Genomic DNA, 17,379 nt, shown 5'->3' with positions numbered 1-17,379 from the left:
CATGAACACAAGAACTGTGAGTGCATTTACAGAGAACTGAATTGATTATAAAGTTGATGTTGACTCTTCAATCTAGCTGATGACATTAAAGTGTTTCTCAAACTGAGAATATCCTAAAAAGCTTGATGGAAAATAACCAAACACTAATGGTGAACAATCTGGCACCCAACATGAAGAGTTTTTGTAAATATTGATCCTCAAGCTCAGCTCATGTATAGGAAAAACAATACAATATATTGACTGAACCATAACTGAACCAGTCTCTTCCTGTTAAGAAACAGATCTTAGAGGTTTCTGGATATGACTTTTGACCACCTGATTAGTGTTGAATCCACCCAGTGGCCATCATCTTTTTCCAGAGGGCCTCCCCAGAAACCGGAAATGTAAGAAAGGATATGGAGGTGACTATTCAGAAACATCCTTTGAAGATGATTATGTAATAAACGGGAAATATTTGGACCTCCAAGGTGATTTCCCTGTGGATAAAAAAGAAATGGCAGCTACTTTGGAATTTGGCAGGTTCTTGCAAAACTAACAATATGATCCAAAAATCACACTATGTGGTATTTACCCAAATGAGTCAAAACTTAGGTCCACTCAAAAACTAACACCCAGATGATTATAGCAGCCTTATTCATAATTGCCAACACTTGGAAGCAACCAAGATAGCCATCAGTAAGTGAATGGATAATTAAGTTGTGGTATGTTCTGTTCAGACAATGGAAAATTATTCGGCACTCGAAAAAAATGAGCTATCAGTCCATGAAGACGCATGGAGGAATCTTAAATGCATATTACTAAGTGAAAGAAGGCAATCTATAAAACCTTACATAGAGTATGATTCCAACTATATAACAATTTAGAAAAGGCAAAACATTGGGGACAATAAAGAGATTGTGGTTTCTAGGAATTAGAGAATAAGGAGGGATAAATAGGTGGATCTCAGAGGATATTTAGGGCAGTGAAGCTATTATGTATGATATTATAATGATGCACACATGCCATTATACATTTGTCAAAATCCACAGAATGTACAATGCAATGAGTAAATCCTAATACAAACTATAGACTGAATGATAATTGGTATGTCAGTGTAGATTCATGAATTGTAATACAATGTACCATTGGTGGGGAATGTTGATTGTGGGGAAATCTGCTTCTCCCTCTGCCTCTGCTTCTCCCCATGACTTGTGCTGTCTGTTGCTCACTCACTCTATCAAATAAATAAAATCTAAAAAAAAAAAAAAAAAAAAAAAAAAAAGTGCTCCTGTTGCTTCACATTCTTATGAGCATTTGGTATTGTCAGTGTTCTAGAGTTGGGCTATTCTAAAAGGTGTGTAGTGGTATCTCATTGTTTTGATTTGCATTTACCTCATGACAAATGATGTGGAGCATCTTTTCATATGCTTATTTGACATCAATAGGACTTCTTTAGTGAGGTATCTGTTAGGATCATGGGCCCTTCGCCTGGATGGCTCAGTGGGTTGGTTAAGCGACTGCCTTTGGCTCAGATCATGATCCCAGGGTCCTGGGATCAAGCCCCACATTGGGCTCTCTGCTCAGCATGGAGCCTGCTTCTCCCTCTCCCTCTCCCTCTGCCACTCCCCCTGCCTATGCTCTCTCTGTCAAATAAATTAAAATTAAAAAAAAAAAAAAGATCATGGGCCCATTTTTAAAAATTGAATTGTTTGTTTTCTTATTGTTGAATTTTAAATGTTTGTATGTTTTGGGTAATAATCCTTTGTTTGTTATGTCTTTTGCAAATATCTTCTTCCAGTCTATGGCTTTTCTTGTAATTCTCCTGACACAGTCTTTCACAGAACAGGAATTTTAATTTGAATTAAGCCCATCTTACCAATTCTTTCTTTCGTGGTTCATATCCTGGTTTCCTATCTAAATGGACAACCAGACCCAACATCATCAAGATTTTCTCCTTTCTTCAAGGAGTTCTTATAATTTTGCCTTTTCCATTGAGTATTTTATCCATTTTGAGTTAGTTTATACAAAGAGTTTAAGGTGTGTTTCTATTTTTTAGATTTTCAGTGTGAATGTCCAGTTGTGCCAACACCATATTTTGAAAAAAACATTTTTCCATTGAATCGCCTTTGCCTCTTTGTCAAAGATTTGTGTATAAATACACAAAGTATTTATGTGAGTATATTTCTGTGCTCCCTATTCTGTTCCACTGATCTATTCGTTTATTCTTTTGATAATACCACACTATCTTGATTACTGTAGGTTTATAATATCTTAAGGGCAGGCAGTGTCAGTCCTTCAACTTTGTTCTCCAACATTGAATTCTGAGTCTTTTGCTTCTCCCTATAATATTTAGAATTGTTTTATTAATATCCACAGGATAACTTGCTAAGATTTTGATTGGGATTTCATTGAACCGAAGGTTACTTTGGGCAGAACTGACATCCTGACAATATAGTCTTCCTACCCATGAACATGTAGTATCTCTCAATTTAATTTTTCTTTGATTTCATTCATCAGAGTTTTCTAGCTTTTCTCACATGAATCATGCACATATATTATTAGATTTGTACATAATTATTTCATTTTGGAGACACTAATATAATTTTAATGAAATTTTAAAACATACTTCAAAGAATGCACATCAATCTAAGAATAGTGATTTCCTCCCAGTAGAAAGGAATGAAAAATGAATCTTGATGTATAGAAAGGGTTTTCAAATATATGTTTTATACATTTTCCTTAAAACTATTCAGAAACATGGAAAAACATTGAGATGTGTTAAATATGGATGATGGGTATATGGGTGTAGATTATTCTATTCTCAGAAAATTACTTTGTTTAAATTGTTATAATAAAAGCCATTTCAATGCATTAAAATCTTTAAGACCAAAAAAATCATCAACAGCTGAAAAATAAGTAATCACATTTTCATATCCCATCTGTTTTCCAAGAATATGTTTTTTGATATAAAGAACTTTTTTTAGTGTGTTTTTAGCATATTGATGTTAACTTACCATTAAAAATCTTAGAAATAACCTAACAACTCATTTAAGACCAATTGTTATATGTTTAGTACAAATTAAACTATAGACACACAAGAAAAATAATAAAAACAGTAATTATTATATAATGTACTTATTATTACATCTATATTTTTAATCTGTTCCATTCTCTCCTTGGCTATTGAAACTGGGGCCTGCAACAATTAATACTTAATCCTAATGACAGTATTTAAAGAATTCCTTGAGATATGACAACATACAGATGGCAGCTCCAGTTCAGCTACAAACTGTTGCAAAACTGAACACTACAATTGACATTTTCTGACATTTGATCGCATATGTTATCCAATAGAACTAATGTCTTTTTAAGCCACAGTCATCAGTTTACTTAGATCACTGACAATAATATTGAACTATGAAAAATTTATAGCTAAGGAAAGAATTCATCAGAACAATTACATGTCTGGTTCATTCAAAGACTATAGAAGAAGAAAAATTTCCAAATGGCTGATGTGATTATCACACACGATTCATTATCAAAGAGAATACTGTGACCAATTGGTGTGTGATGTTCACGAGTTTAGCAGTTCTTTACCATTACAAAGTTGAAAATGACTGGCTAATGTACATTTAACTAAGAGACAAAAATCTGTACATTCTTCTGTAAATTGCCTAGAAACCAGCTATTAAGCCCAATGATTTATATTCTACTAAACACTTTTCCATAACCCCATTGTTTCCATACCCATGTGTAGTAAAATAATAATAATGACATATAAAGACTATTTTAAAGATAATCACCCTGTGGAGCAAATATATTGGGTAGAAAAAAGTTGATTTAGTTTTTCTTCTTCCTTTTGCTTAAGATACACAGAATATACAGCACCTTAAAGTATACCATCTTAAAGATGCTAAGTTAAAACAAAAAATAAATGAACTATACATATCATAGCATGTTCAGTATTCTCTTAGATTAATATTAAATTTGGTAGTTTTTCCATGTGCAGATTTTACAAGTATTGTATTTACTTTTCATTATGTATGTTTGTATACTTAAGTATGCTTTTATTCATTAAAAAATTATGAAAGAACAGGGGCGCCTGGGTAGCGCAGTCGTTAAGCATCTGCCTTCAGCTCAGGGCATGATCCCGGCGATCTGGGATCAAGCCCCACATCAGGCTCTTCCGCTGGGAGCCTGCTTCCTCCTCTCCCATATCCCTGCTTGTGTTCCCTCTCTCGCTGGCTGTCTCTCTGTCAAATAAATAAATAAAATCTTTAAAAAAAAATTATGAAGGAACAGACGAGTTTTACATATCTTATAACTGATTAACATTTTTAAATGTTATCTAAAGTGTTTATTAAACTTTAATTTTTTCATAAAATTTTAGTGTGAGAATCCTTATCCATGTCAAAAATATAAATAGATTATTCATTTTTTGATTAAGAAATATTATTATAAAGAACTATGGTTCAGGAATGCAGTATAGAATTACAAGAAAGAGGTAGAAATTACTTTAAAATGTATTATAAATTATCTCAAAATCTGAATAGCTATAACATAACCTAACATGTTTTATCATAAAGTTTCTCCTACAGTAGTTTGTAGTTTTATTTTTGTGTTTGGACTCCAGGCTTTTATAAAATGATCTTTTGGAAGAAATATATATGAAATCTTAACACTCTAAGTGCATTTTAAAATTAAAACTCTGAAAAAAGATTAAATTAAATTAAAACTCATTAAAAATTCATATATTGGATCTTATAATATGATTTAATCAATATAGTGGTATATTTTAGAATAACTCAGCTTTCTAGAAGCATAAAAACAATTTCTCTATTAATTAACTTCTTTCTCATCTGAAATCAGATAAAAATGAGATAAAAGAATAATGTTAAGAATAATGTAAAGCAGGGCCTCATTTTAGAGCTACAAGTCCCTGTAATTACCTTGCATTTTTCCCTCCCCTTTCATTACGGCAATATCACTTTATGGAAAATACAGTTACTCTTCTTTACCTCTACTTTTTTTTTTTTTTTCAATGTACTGAATTTTCTTTAGAAGTCATTTTAGTTTTGGAAAAGTATCTTGAAAACCTATCTGGAAAATTTTAGGTCACTATCAAATTAAGGGAAATTTGAATAAAAAAATGTTCACTACCTTGACAACCTATTTAAGTTTAATTCCACTAAAACTTTTGAAATAAAGCCTTGAATTTAAATTAGAAATTTCCATTTTATCAAAAATATATTACAAATTTCATGGTCTTAATTGTTGCTTCAAGACAAGATATTTTTAATATATGCATATTTGTGTTTTAAAAGTTGTTAAAATAGGGTTTCATCAAAAGAAGAAATGTTTTAGACACTTTTAACATGCAATTCAATATTACTATAAGATTAAATGCGTCAATTAAGACATTAATAAAAATCAACGTTCACTTTTACTTTTTCCCCATAGTCTAGGTAGCCTTGGTCTGCATAATGTAGGAATGGGGCCCTCAGCAGCCAATAATGGAAGGGAAAATACAGCAAAGCTGAAGGGATTGTGTATTTTAGTTGGAGGGCTGGAGGAGGAGGAATCTGGTGAGGTTCCTTTCAGACATGCCTTATGCAGTTTAATTTTTTAATGGTTTGAAGGCCCAGGGTAGGTACAGAGAGAACAAGTTGAGAATGTGCTGTATTTGCCTACCTCTCCTATTTGAGAAGAAGAGGAGGTGTTGGGACCAAGGGCAGGGAAGAGAGAAAAGGAGATAGGGGGAAGGAAGGGAGAGAGTACATATATATTTTAAGTCTCCGGGGAAAGACTTGGCACAGAGATTCGAAGTTTTTGTAATTACAGAAAACAAAATTTGGGTGGCAAAAGGCAAGAGATATGGATATTTTCTGGTTTTCAAAAAGAGAGAAAGAGGAAAAAGACACACACACACACATACACAAATACACAGGGAGAATTCTGTAAATTTAATGAATAAAGTTATGTTTATAATAGATTGAGAAAAATCAACGATCGTTATTATAAATTTAAGATGTCCCAAAATAATTTCTAATATTCAACCTTTCAGAGTAAAGAATAGATTTTGTAGGGGCGCCTGAGTGGCACAGCGGTTGGGCGTCTGCCTTCGGCTCAGGGCGTGATCCCGGCGTTATGGGATCGAGCCCCACATCAGGCTCCTCCGCTAGGAGCCTGCTTCTTCCTCTCCCACTCCCCCTGCTTGTGTTCCCTCTCTCGCTGGCTGTCTCTATCTTTGTCGAATAAGTAAATAAAATCTTTAAAAAAAAAAAAAAGAATAGGTTTTGTAATTTCTGGAAGTATAATAGAACTGTCCTAAGGACATGCAACAGATATATAAATTGAGATCAGAGTAATTTTCTGATATATTTTGTAGTAATATAATCTATCAGTATGAAAAAAATTATTTCTTGGACATACCTTTTAGTGCTACAACTGAAAACACTGTCCAACTCCTACCTACTCTGTGATCCCTCAGAATCATTGATTCACTGGAACACACAGTAGCAAGCCAGAGAATATCATTAACAAACATATCTTGACTTTAGTAAGGCAGTTAAAAGATTCATTATGTTTTCTGGACTCTATTGGAAGATGCAAGAGAGAATGTGGAGATGGAGAAAATTTTTGGTATTTGAACACAAATTCAAGAATCATAGTATTTGGATCACCCTAAAAAGTGATTTTGGTCAAGATCCTAGTCGCACGGAATGCTCTAGAGAAATTACACCAGCATGACATTGCACATGGAATTTTAATGACTTCTGTCCAACTGATACAAAAATCCCACTCTTTATTGACTAACCAGTAAAACCTTTCCTGTCACCTTCTCTAGCATTTAACTCTGTTTTTGTATGACTTCACACTTTTCTCAATTGGCATATATTTACTGTAATGTTTACATGTGAATGTCCCTAACTTCTTTATGAGAATTTAAAAAATAAGCTGAAGCCTTATTTACATTTGGATCTGAGTACATGACTAACATCTGGCATTCAATCAGTTAATATGTGGTATGTGAGTAAAAGAGGAGCATGGGCTTGTTAGATTTCCTGTGTTTATGTTTTTATAATTACAATCATGGTGAAACTGATGTTAATTAGAAAGAGTTCCCTCAAAAAATCAGAACAAAAATTTGTTTCAAAATTATTACAAGAAAATTTGGTAAGCAGTTTTATTTAGACTTCAAAAGGAGAAAGAAAAAAACTACTTAGAACTTGTTTTTCTGGGAGCATTTTCTCTCAGTTTAATTTTATCTATGGAAATTAGTTTTATGTTTTCATTAATATTTTTCTATGAATACAGAAGAAAAGATTAAATTATTGCTTTCTCTTCTTAGCATTATTTATTGGCTTGTCATAGATTATTTGGTTGTTGTTTTACTGATGTTATTTTACATATATATACCTAAAACTCATCACAATTTCGTCTCTGGAGAATTGGTCTTCTATCTTCTAGAAAATAGATACAGGCTGATTAGATGATGAGATAAAAACATGTTCAGCACAATATCCAGGAATACACTAAAAATAAATTCAGGGTGATTCTGCCATGTAGTTATATAGATTGTTGCTATAGCGTACACTATAAAGGAAAGAATCAAGGGCCCTTTGAGACAGAATCTGAATCAATAAAATGAAATCCACATAGGAGCAAGAAATATTCCCAAGTTAAAGTCCAGAAGACATATCTGAACTCAGTAACTCAGTTTCATCAGAGGCTGATGTTTAAGCTAAAGAGGGGAGAGTTGGATATTGAAAGGAAGTTCAGTTGAAATTTCTGGAAGCCATTCTCAAAGGCAAGGCTCTTGGGAGTCACTTCCTCTATTAAGTGCATGATACTTTGAACCTGACATCTAATCATTGAATTACATCCAATTTCTCCAACATCTGTCAATATAATTAAGCAGTAATGAGATTGTTTTTGCTAAAATGATCTTTTTAATTTAACCAGAAGGGATTCCATATTAGAAACATCATTTAATCCGTGGACAGAGTAATCTTCAATTTAAACATAGGATATAGTTAAAGATTTATATTTATTTAATAATAAAATATACAGTACAGAATTAAGCTCAATAGTACTTATCAAAGTTATATTAATTATTCAAATATATTCACTTTTGAAAAAATTCTCATGTAAAAAACATTCAAGGGGAAAAATATCTAGAAGGTCGTTGAAGAAGTCATTGAGAGGACATGACCTCGTGTTGACCTGCAGACTGGATCCTGGCAGTTAGGAGGCACCTCACTCTCTCCCTTGTCCTTGGAATGTATGTTCTTTCCACTATTTCCAGTTAGGAACCACTGAGTAATGAGTTATTGACACCATCTGGACTGTATACATGACAACCTCATTAATGCCTTTACATAAATTTTTAAGATTTGGGGAGCAGGTGTGAAGGTCTACTTGTCTTGCGGGTGCCCAAGACAAGCCTGGAATGCTAGTTCCTTTGCTTATTAAACCTGTTACCCACCAATTTGGAGTGGCTTGCCTCTTTCTTCTGGCTCTCCTCGCCTTGCATCTGTGGGGACCAGTTTCAAATTTCACTTGGGGAACTTTTGAGGTTGTGAACCAACAAAGGTGAATTATATTTTATCCAAGGGAAAAAAAAAGATAGTATTGCCATTTATTTATATTAAGTTAGGCTTATATTTATATTAAGTAAGGCTAAAATTTAATACGTACATATGAATTATGTATATAATGAAATGATTTTTGTTAACATGTGATTTCTCATTTTCCGACCTTTCTCTAGATTTGTGTGTAATTGTGAACCAGGGTACCACAGAGCTTTGTGTGAATTGGATATGAGTGAATGTGAAATCTCACCTTGTCTAGATAGAGAAGATTGCGTCAGCAGAACTAGTGGATACAACTGCCTCTGTACTCCTGGTTATACAGGTAAACCTCTACCCGCCCTGTCTGTATCAACGTATTGTTCTCTATGAATAAATGGCAATCTTATATTTACTCTCCAGAACCTGAAATAACCTGGCACGTGCAGGTAGGCCAAGAAGTGCAAGAGACTCATTGTTTCTTGTAAAAGAAATTAATAAAAATAAAATTATGTTTTTTAATCTATCATTTGCTAACAGCTAAGAAATATATGGATTATATTTCAAGGTGTTTTACACTTTTATGCTTTTTGAATTGAAGTGTGTCTGAATTATGTTTATATTGTTGTAATATAGAGGAGTATCAGTGTATGAATAATCTAAGAGAAATAATACTGTCATATCAATTACACAAATGTCTTTAAAATATAATTGGATTAGCTCTTTTAAATATACATATATGCCAGAAATCAGGGAGCCATTGTGAATTTAAAGTTCTAGTAGAAAAATATAATTTGGAGTTAGCTTTCTTAATATCACTTATTCCACAACACAAATGCTATCCAAAAATAAAGGCAAAACTCATCAAGCAGCTATGGAAAGGAAAATGCATTAGCCCTCTAAACTTCTGCTGAATTTTTGCATTTATGAAATACAAAAAGCTTTATTATTTTTGTATACTAATATTAATTATGTGAGTCCAGCAAAAGTGTATTGAAATCTCAAGTTTCAATTTATTAATGTCTGAATTTTACACCACTGGTATCTCTTGGGTTCTTTTCCCGAGGGAAACTAGTTAAGTGTATCTAATATTACATTCTATGGTTGCAGGAGTAAAAAACACTAGAAGAATAGAAATAAGATTGGAAAGCAAAACTGATAAAAAATAAATAAAAGTATTTCCATCAGGTAAGTAATCAGAAGGCAAGGAAAAATTAAGTGACCTGAACAAAAAATATGCAAGTGTTTTTCCTGAGGAATCCTAATGGTGTCAGAAAAGGTTACCTTGGTAATAATGGTTACATGCACAAAAGTCTCTGCTTAAATAAAAAAAAATTTAAACCCTTATCTACAGATTTTATTACGTAAGTAAGAGGCAATAAATTTTGGCAATAAAACAGTATCCTTTCTAAATGTCATGTTGCCCATCATATTCCAAATTCTTGGAATTTTTGTTTGGGACCATAGATACAACCTCACAATGCCAGTCACCATGCTGTTGTTTTCTGCTTCTTATTGCTTGCTAACAGTGTTAAGAAATGGCACACTAAGCTCAATATGAAAGAGAAATGCATTTTGTAAAATTATTTGATGTAACACATTGTTCTGTTATTTTAAATTCATTGTTAAGTTTGAAGGATTAACATGTTCTTTTTTAATTCATTTTCACAACTTCTCTATTTTTTTTGAAAGCTAATGTGCTTACTGTTGTTTCAAACTTTAAGATCGATTTGCCAATTAAACACCCCTGTGGAAAAGTTGAGTACACAGTTGGCTGTGTGACATAGTCTAGAAAGGAAATGTAAATTTTGGGAGTCATCAGATATACAACCATAATATGGGATAAGATCACAAAGAGGTGAATGTAGATAGAACAGAGAAAAGGACCAAGGACTGAGACCAGGGGCACTGCAGTATTTAGGGATCCATGAGGGAAAGACGAACCTATAAATGAAATTGAAAAGAGCAGTCCATAATACGGAAGAAAAACAAGGACAGATGGAATGCAGAAAGCCATGTAAATTCTTTCAAGTAGAGAGAATGACCAACAGTGTCAAATGTTATTATTAAGTCAAATAAAATAAGGACTAAGTTCTGACCATTGCAAAAGCAATGCAGATGTCATTAGTGACATCATCAAGGAAGCAATTTGGCTGGAGTGGATGGTGAAGAAGTCTGTTTGAAGTGGACTTAAGAGAGAATGAAAAAATTATATTGCTGAAAGTGAATGTACACAATTTATTAAAGGAAGATTTTTATTTGTTTAAGAAGGAAGCAAGAAATGGGGCAGTGGCTTGAGGAGGGAGAGATACTTTAAAAAAAAGGCTTTTTCTCACTTATATGCTCACTAGACAACTCTGACTCCTCTGTGAAGAATAGACTGCAGAGTTTCAACAGCAGCAGAGAGATAAATCAGGAGGCTTTGGAATTACAATTAACCCTTGAACAACATGAGGGTTAGGAGTGCCAACCCCTTACAGTAGAAAATCCACTTATAATTTTTGACTCCCAAAATATTACTAATATCCCACTGTTGATCAGAAGCATTACCAGTAACAGAAACAGTTGATTAACACAATATTGTATGTATTATATACCATAGTTTTATGATAAAATAAGCTAAAGAAAAGAAAATCTTATTAAGAAAATCATAGAGAAAATACATTTACAATACTGTATTTATTTTTTAAAATCTGTGCATAAATGGACCCATTCATTTCAAAACCCTGTTGTTCAAGGATTAGCTGTAGTTTTAAGTCATAGATTAGATCAGAATTGCATAGTTGAGATGGTGAGACATGTCTATGTGTAGCATATCATACATGCTCAATATATATTCATGAAAAGATGAACATTAATGATATATAAATATTAAGGTGTATCACTAATCATCGATTAATCAAACTATGTTCCCTTTCCATCTCTGATGGAAAAATCTTTAACTCCCTCTCATTGATTCATTGGATTCTGAAACATTTTTTATTTACTTTTACTTTGGGAATTCAAGCTGTTCTGGAATAAACATACATTCACAAAGCATATATTATGTAGTTGATTAATGGGAAGCCCACTTATGATTCCGTGGGCTTCCATTCAGTCTCTAAATCTGAATTGGTTTGGCCTATTTTCCAAGGAAAATGTGTATTTTGAGCTCAGCAAATTGTGCGTGGTTTTTGGTTAATTGTAGGCTTCTCATATTAAAAAGAATGAGCTTTCTTCTTAATTTCAAGATTTATTGGAAAGTTACAAATACCCACCTCACTTGCTGTTCTAAAAGTGGGTTTTCACCTGGTTAGATGGTCTAGTATGAGCCTTCAGATGAATTTACTAGGCAATAATTGGGGTAGCCAAGGTGTCTCTGTTGACACAGTCAATTCTGAGATGATTTAGCTGTCATTTCAGGCCAGGTGTATCAGAGACTGGCAACTTACTGGAAGGGTTGGGGGATTGAATTCTCATACTTCTACTAAAAAGCTGTGATCATAAAATCATTAATTCATATTTACTCTCTCCCTAATACAGATATATCTGGGAAACATTGTAATATGATACACAACAAATGATATTAATTGCCATGGAGAAAAATTATGTAGGAAAATAATTATAGGGGGCTAGAATAAGGTTAGTTGTGGAGGGAAACATAGAGCAGTCAGGGAAGGCCATGGGAAAGCTGATTTGGTTTAAAATTGACGTGCTATTTGGTACACACATACATATGCATATAGATAAAGTGGTAGATTGAGAGAGACAAATGAAGAACCAAAATTACACTTAATAACCTATAAAGATGAGACTATTTCCCTAATAACAAATTTTTATATTTTTATACAATTGGACCATTAAGGGAAAAGGTTAAACCAATGAAGAAGCTTTGATATTTCCAGAGGATATTAGAATCTTCATAGTGTATATATAAAAATATATTTAAAAAATCATCATCACATCACAAATCAAGTAGAGAAACATCTAAGAATTTTATTTGTAGTTGGCAGTCTAGCAGTCTGCTAGCTAGGAAAAAAATAGACATTGTGTAACAAGACTAAGTTTAAGATTTTGAGGATTTGCATATTCCTCAAAATGCTTTCACTTCCACACCTATGTGTAATGTAGGCTCTGTATTTAGCCATGATTTCACTTAAAGCAGGGTGAGGAGTGGGGGGATAATATTTTAGGGAAAATATAGAAAATATAACAAACTTGCACCCAGAAGCAACTTCTTTCAATATCCTTAAATATTTCTTCTGGTTTTTACTTTCATATTTCTTCTTTTTTTTTAAGATTTATTTATTTATGTTAGAGAGAGAGTATGAGCAGGCTGGAGCAGCAGAGGGAGAGGGAGAGGGAGAGAGAGAAATCTCAAGTAGACTATGTGCTGAGTGTGGAACCCGACTCAGGGCTTGATCTCATGACCCCAAGATCATGACCTGAGCCAAAAGCAAGAGTTAGACACTGAACCAACTGCCGCACACAGGAAGCACTTGCTTTCATATTTCTAAATAGCATGCTTAAACTGCTATTTCTTGATTTTTTCAATTTTTCACATTATATAAATAATTTTTCCTGTAGAAAATAAAGATTTAGCTGTGTTATCACCTTTTCCATTCACCAACTTATAAACACTTTTTCCCACTACTTCCTCCCGAAATGGTTATATCAAAAATATTTAAGTCAAAATGTCACTGTTAATATTATTATAACCATATCAGTTTTCCTTTTTTTATTTTCATTTTATTTTTGCTTATTTTGGTAGACTTCTATTTTTTCCAGTATCTTTATTATATTGTTAAAGAACATTTTGCTCTCATTTTTAATTTCCAAAAGCTTATTCTTGTCTAATATTTTTAAGGCATTCTGTAATTTTTATTGGTAATAAGTTTTCTTTCTTCTCTATAATAATATTTATAGGATTTTCAATTATTTTAGCCTTTCCATTATCTTAATATCCAAATTTCATTTTTTCCTCTGTGTATGTTTTCTTTTTTTTCCATGTATCTCTGTATTTAGAACAGTGTGCTTATGTGTGTGTGCTTGTGTGTGTGTGTGTGTGTGTGTGTGTGTTTTAGGCTCAACTACTCCCTGAATACCAGTTACTATCTAAGAGAGAACCAGTAAAAGGCTAATCGAAACCTCTGAGTGAATGAAAAGTCCTCGACTGGTGATTTTTGTACTGTGTGTGAGTGAGCACAAATGCCATCTGTTTTATTGGAGAAATCTGAAATGTCATTACCGAGGGGCCTTTTCCTTTTCACTGGTTTTCCTGGAAAGAAATGAGATAGGGATCATCAGCAGGGAAAGATGTTTGACAAGATTTTGATAAACCAGAAACTTAGGACCAGTTACTTCAGTTTGTTAGAAACAGACAACACGTTTTTAGGAGAACAATATATAAAATTCAAGTGTTTTTTCTAATTACTTTAAATTATTACTTCAAATCTCTAGTGAAAGTGTACTATAAAATGTGTGTTAGTGGGACTTTGCGGAATTAAACAGAACAATATGTTCTCTAGCACAAGGCAAAGTAGTGCAAAAAAAGGACAGAGTCTTAGGAGGAAAGAGGCAAAGCAATGAATAATAGGTTGGCATAGCTCACCTGAAGAAGTGAGTAGGAAACACACAGTCTTTCAAGAATTCTTGGTCATAATACCACTTCCAGACCACCATGTTTGCCTCTTCCCCTACCATATCTCTATTTCCCCCTGTCCCAGCCTAAATAGTATGGCTTACAATTATAATCACTGCTTCACTTACTTCCATTATCCTACCCCTCTCCCGTGCCATAATACTCACCTTAAAAAAACAAAACAAAAAACAAAAACAAAAACAAAAAAAATTCAACTGTGATATTAATCTCAACTTTCCATATATTTTTCACTCACGTGGATTGTGTAGGCCAGGAGAAAAAATACATGTACACACACACACACACACACACACACTCTCTCTCTCTCTTTTCATATTCTTACCTTGACTTCTTGACTACCAACCTTAAGGAAGCCCTTTGCGCTGCATAACAATGTGACTACTCTCTAATCAATTCAATTTCCCAGTATCCTAGCCTATTATTTCTAGCTCTTTCTTCTCTTTTTAAATCCCCATCAATTCTTCCTCTACTTAAATCTCAACTTCTAACTTTGTCTCATATTCCTGAGAAAATAAAAGTGATCAGAAAAGAATCTCTTTGTCTTGTCTCTGACAACTGCCATTCTATGTGAATTTGCACTCACACACTGCATTTTTTCCCATTTTTCTCTGTCCTGTCCATGGTTAACCCTTCCACTGGTAAATTGATTCTGTCCTTTATCTTTATCACTTTATCACTTATTAAAAGATATTTATCCTGGAATTATTTTCTGTAATATAAATTCTTCCCTCCATACTATATCACTACTACCAGCATGTAAATATTAATATTTACCTCTTTCTCATCTCATTTTTAATTTTTCTCTTTACATTTCTGTTAAACTAGTTCTATTTTCTCTCTTTAAAACAGTATTATCAAAATCCATTGTCTATATTGAGTGTCCATTTCCTCACTTCTCATTCTTTTTTTTTTTTTTTAAGATTTCATTTATTTATTTGACAGAGAGAGAGAGACAGCCAGCGAGAGAGGGAACACAAGCAGGGGGAGTGGGAGAGGAAGAAGCAGGCTCCCAGTGCTCCCAGCGCTCCCAGTGGAGCAGGGAGCCCGATGCTGGGCTAGACCCCAGGACTCTGGAATCAGGCCCTGAGCCGAAGGCAGACGCTTAATGACTGAGCCACCCAGGCGCCCCTCAAACCCATTTCCAAATCGTGCTTTTAATCACAAGACTCAAATTAAACTCTTCTTGTTGGAGGTCACCAATTAGCCCCACACCGCTAAATTCAAATACAAATTATTTTTCTTTATGCTAATTATATAGCATAATATATAGCATTTTACTCATCCCTTCTACTTGAACACTTTCTAATATTGGACTCCTTGTTTCCACAGTCACTAATATCTTGTTTCCTTTGGTGGATCCTTTAACTGTTCAGAACTTCATTTTTGCTCTTCCTTCTCTAGATATATCCATTGATTAAGTGATTTCATCTGTGTTTTTGTTTAAATACCATGCATATATTAAAAATTACCTAACTTGTTTCATGAGTTCTGGCTTCTCCCCTGAATCTCCAACTCATATACTCAAACATTTCCACTTAGATGTCCATATGACATCTGATTCCCCAGTTCTAAGGATTTATCTTAACTTTGCTGTACCACCAGTGTTTTCCACCTCAGTGAATGGCATCATTGTTCACCAGTCTCTTGAGCCAAAATCATGGAATTATTTTTGACTGCTTATTTATACTTCACCCTAAAGTCCATCAGCAGGTCCCATTGGCTGCATCTTCAAAATTTATTTTAATTCAACCATTTCTTACAATCTGCGTTACAATCACTTTCATCCATGCCACCATCATCTCTTGCCTTGGCTATAATATCTTAACTACTTTCTGTCTTTCATTGTTGTCACACTAAAATATATCAAAATGTATCCCTCACCAGTACCCAGGGTGATCATTTAAAAATATAAAAAACATCACTCTCAACCTCAGAATACTCCAGTGCTTCACATGATGCTTTGGATGTAACATATACTCCTTACTTTGCCCTACTAGATGATATATCAGCCTGGTCCCTGGCTACCTCTCTGATTTCATTTCCTACTACATTTTCTCTTACTCTCCCAGTTGACCTACTGTTCTGTCTGGGTATGAATCCTGTCCCTCAGACATAAGCATAGTTTTCTCCTTTATTTCATCAGGTCTTAAACATGAGTTCCTCTTAAGACCTATCTACGTTACATAAAAATAATACTGTTTTCCTCTACCTCCTTCCTTTGTTCCTGCATAGCAGTTATCACTATCTAATCATTATACCACTTAATTATTAATTTATCTCTTCCTGCTAGAATTGAATCTCTTCAATGGCAGGATTTTTTTCTATCTTTTGTTCACTCTAGTATCTCAGTGCCTGGGATATTAAGAGAACATTATACACTTAAAGTAATTTGATTTAATTGTATTTGATTGTAACTTTTGTATGTTTTTAATGCACAAACTGCTTAGTGATTATAGAGTTTTCAGTGTTTTCTCTTTTCATTTACTTTCCATAATGCCATTAAAATGTTTTTCTAATAGGAGATAAAATTCTCACTTTTATAATGTTGATTTATTGATACTGTGGAAACCATTCAAAGAAGTTTTTACTGCTTGTATGCTAAAAAAGAAAACTCTGCATATCCCTCTCATTCTGAGTTAAAAGCATATATATGTGAATCTATAACACCAATTCTAAATTCAAGGGCAATATAATTTGATTTAATATTACAAAGTAAAATAGTTATATGCAATAAATCCAACAGTGACCTAAAATGTAAAATTTAGACCTTTTCTATTACTCATTAACTCACAATAAATCTTCCTAAAAGGAAACCAATGGCAAATTAAGCCAAGTGACCTTATCACTGGTGATTCTTTATATAATATATAACAATCTCGAGGCAGTTAATATTTTATATTCTACAAAATAAGATGCTAAAAATAATGGTTGAGATGATATACTGCCTCATAAAAGTATATCAATTATCAGATATTTATAGGTCATTATCCACTTATATTTAGTTTTCTAGGGCAACACTATTTATATGTCATAAATGCATCTATTTGATATTTTACAGAGTAATTTGGCCTAGAGAAATTCTATAGAATGTTCTTAAGAAATATTTTATATACTATCATTAAAAAATACTTTATTATGCAAGCAAATGATTAATCAGAATGATGCTCAGGGCCATTGAGTACCCAAAAT

The 17,379-nt window shown here is 33.3% G+C and overlaps 1 protein-coding gene across 1 annotated transcript in view; it reads left to right on the top strand.

The window, feature by feature from the left end:
- The window catches only part of EYS (eyes shut homolog), a 1,466,842-nt gene that overhangs the window by 485,997 nt on the left and 963,466 nt on the right, over window positions 1–17,379 (top strand). The window contains 1 exon segment of the mRNA XM_008684895.2: window positions 8,750–8,895. Within this exon segment, the coding sequence (XP_008683117.2) occupies window positions 8,750–8,895 (146 nt within the window).

This window comes from Ursus maritimus, unplaced genomic scaffold, assembly GCF_017311325.1.
Source record: "Ursus maritimus isolate PB19 unplaced genomic scaffold, ASM1731132v1 scaffold_29, whole genome shotgun sequence".
NCBI lineage: Eukaryota > Metazoa > Chordata > Mammalia > Carnivora > Ursidae > Ursus > Ursus maritimus.
Note: the sequence above shows the minus strand (reverse complement) of the source record. Positions and strands in the feature narration are given on the sequence as shown.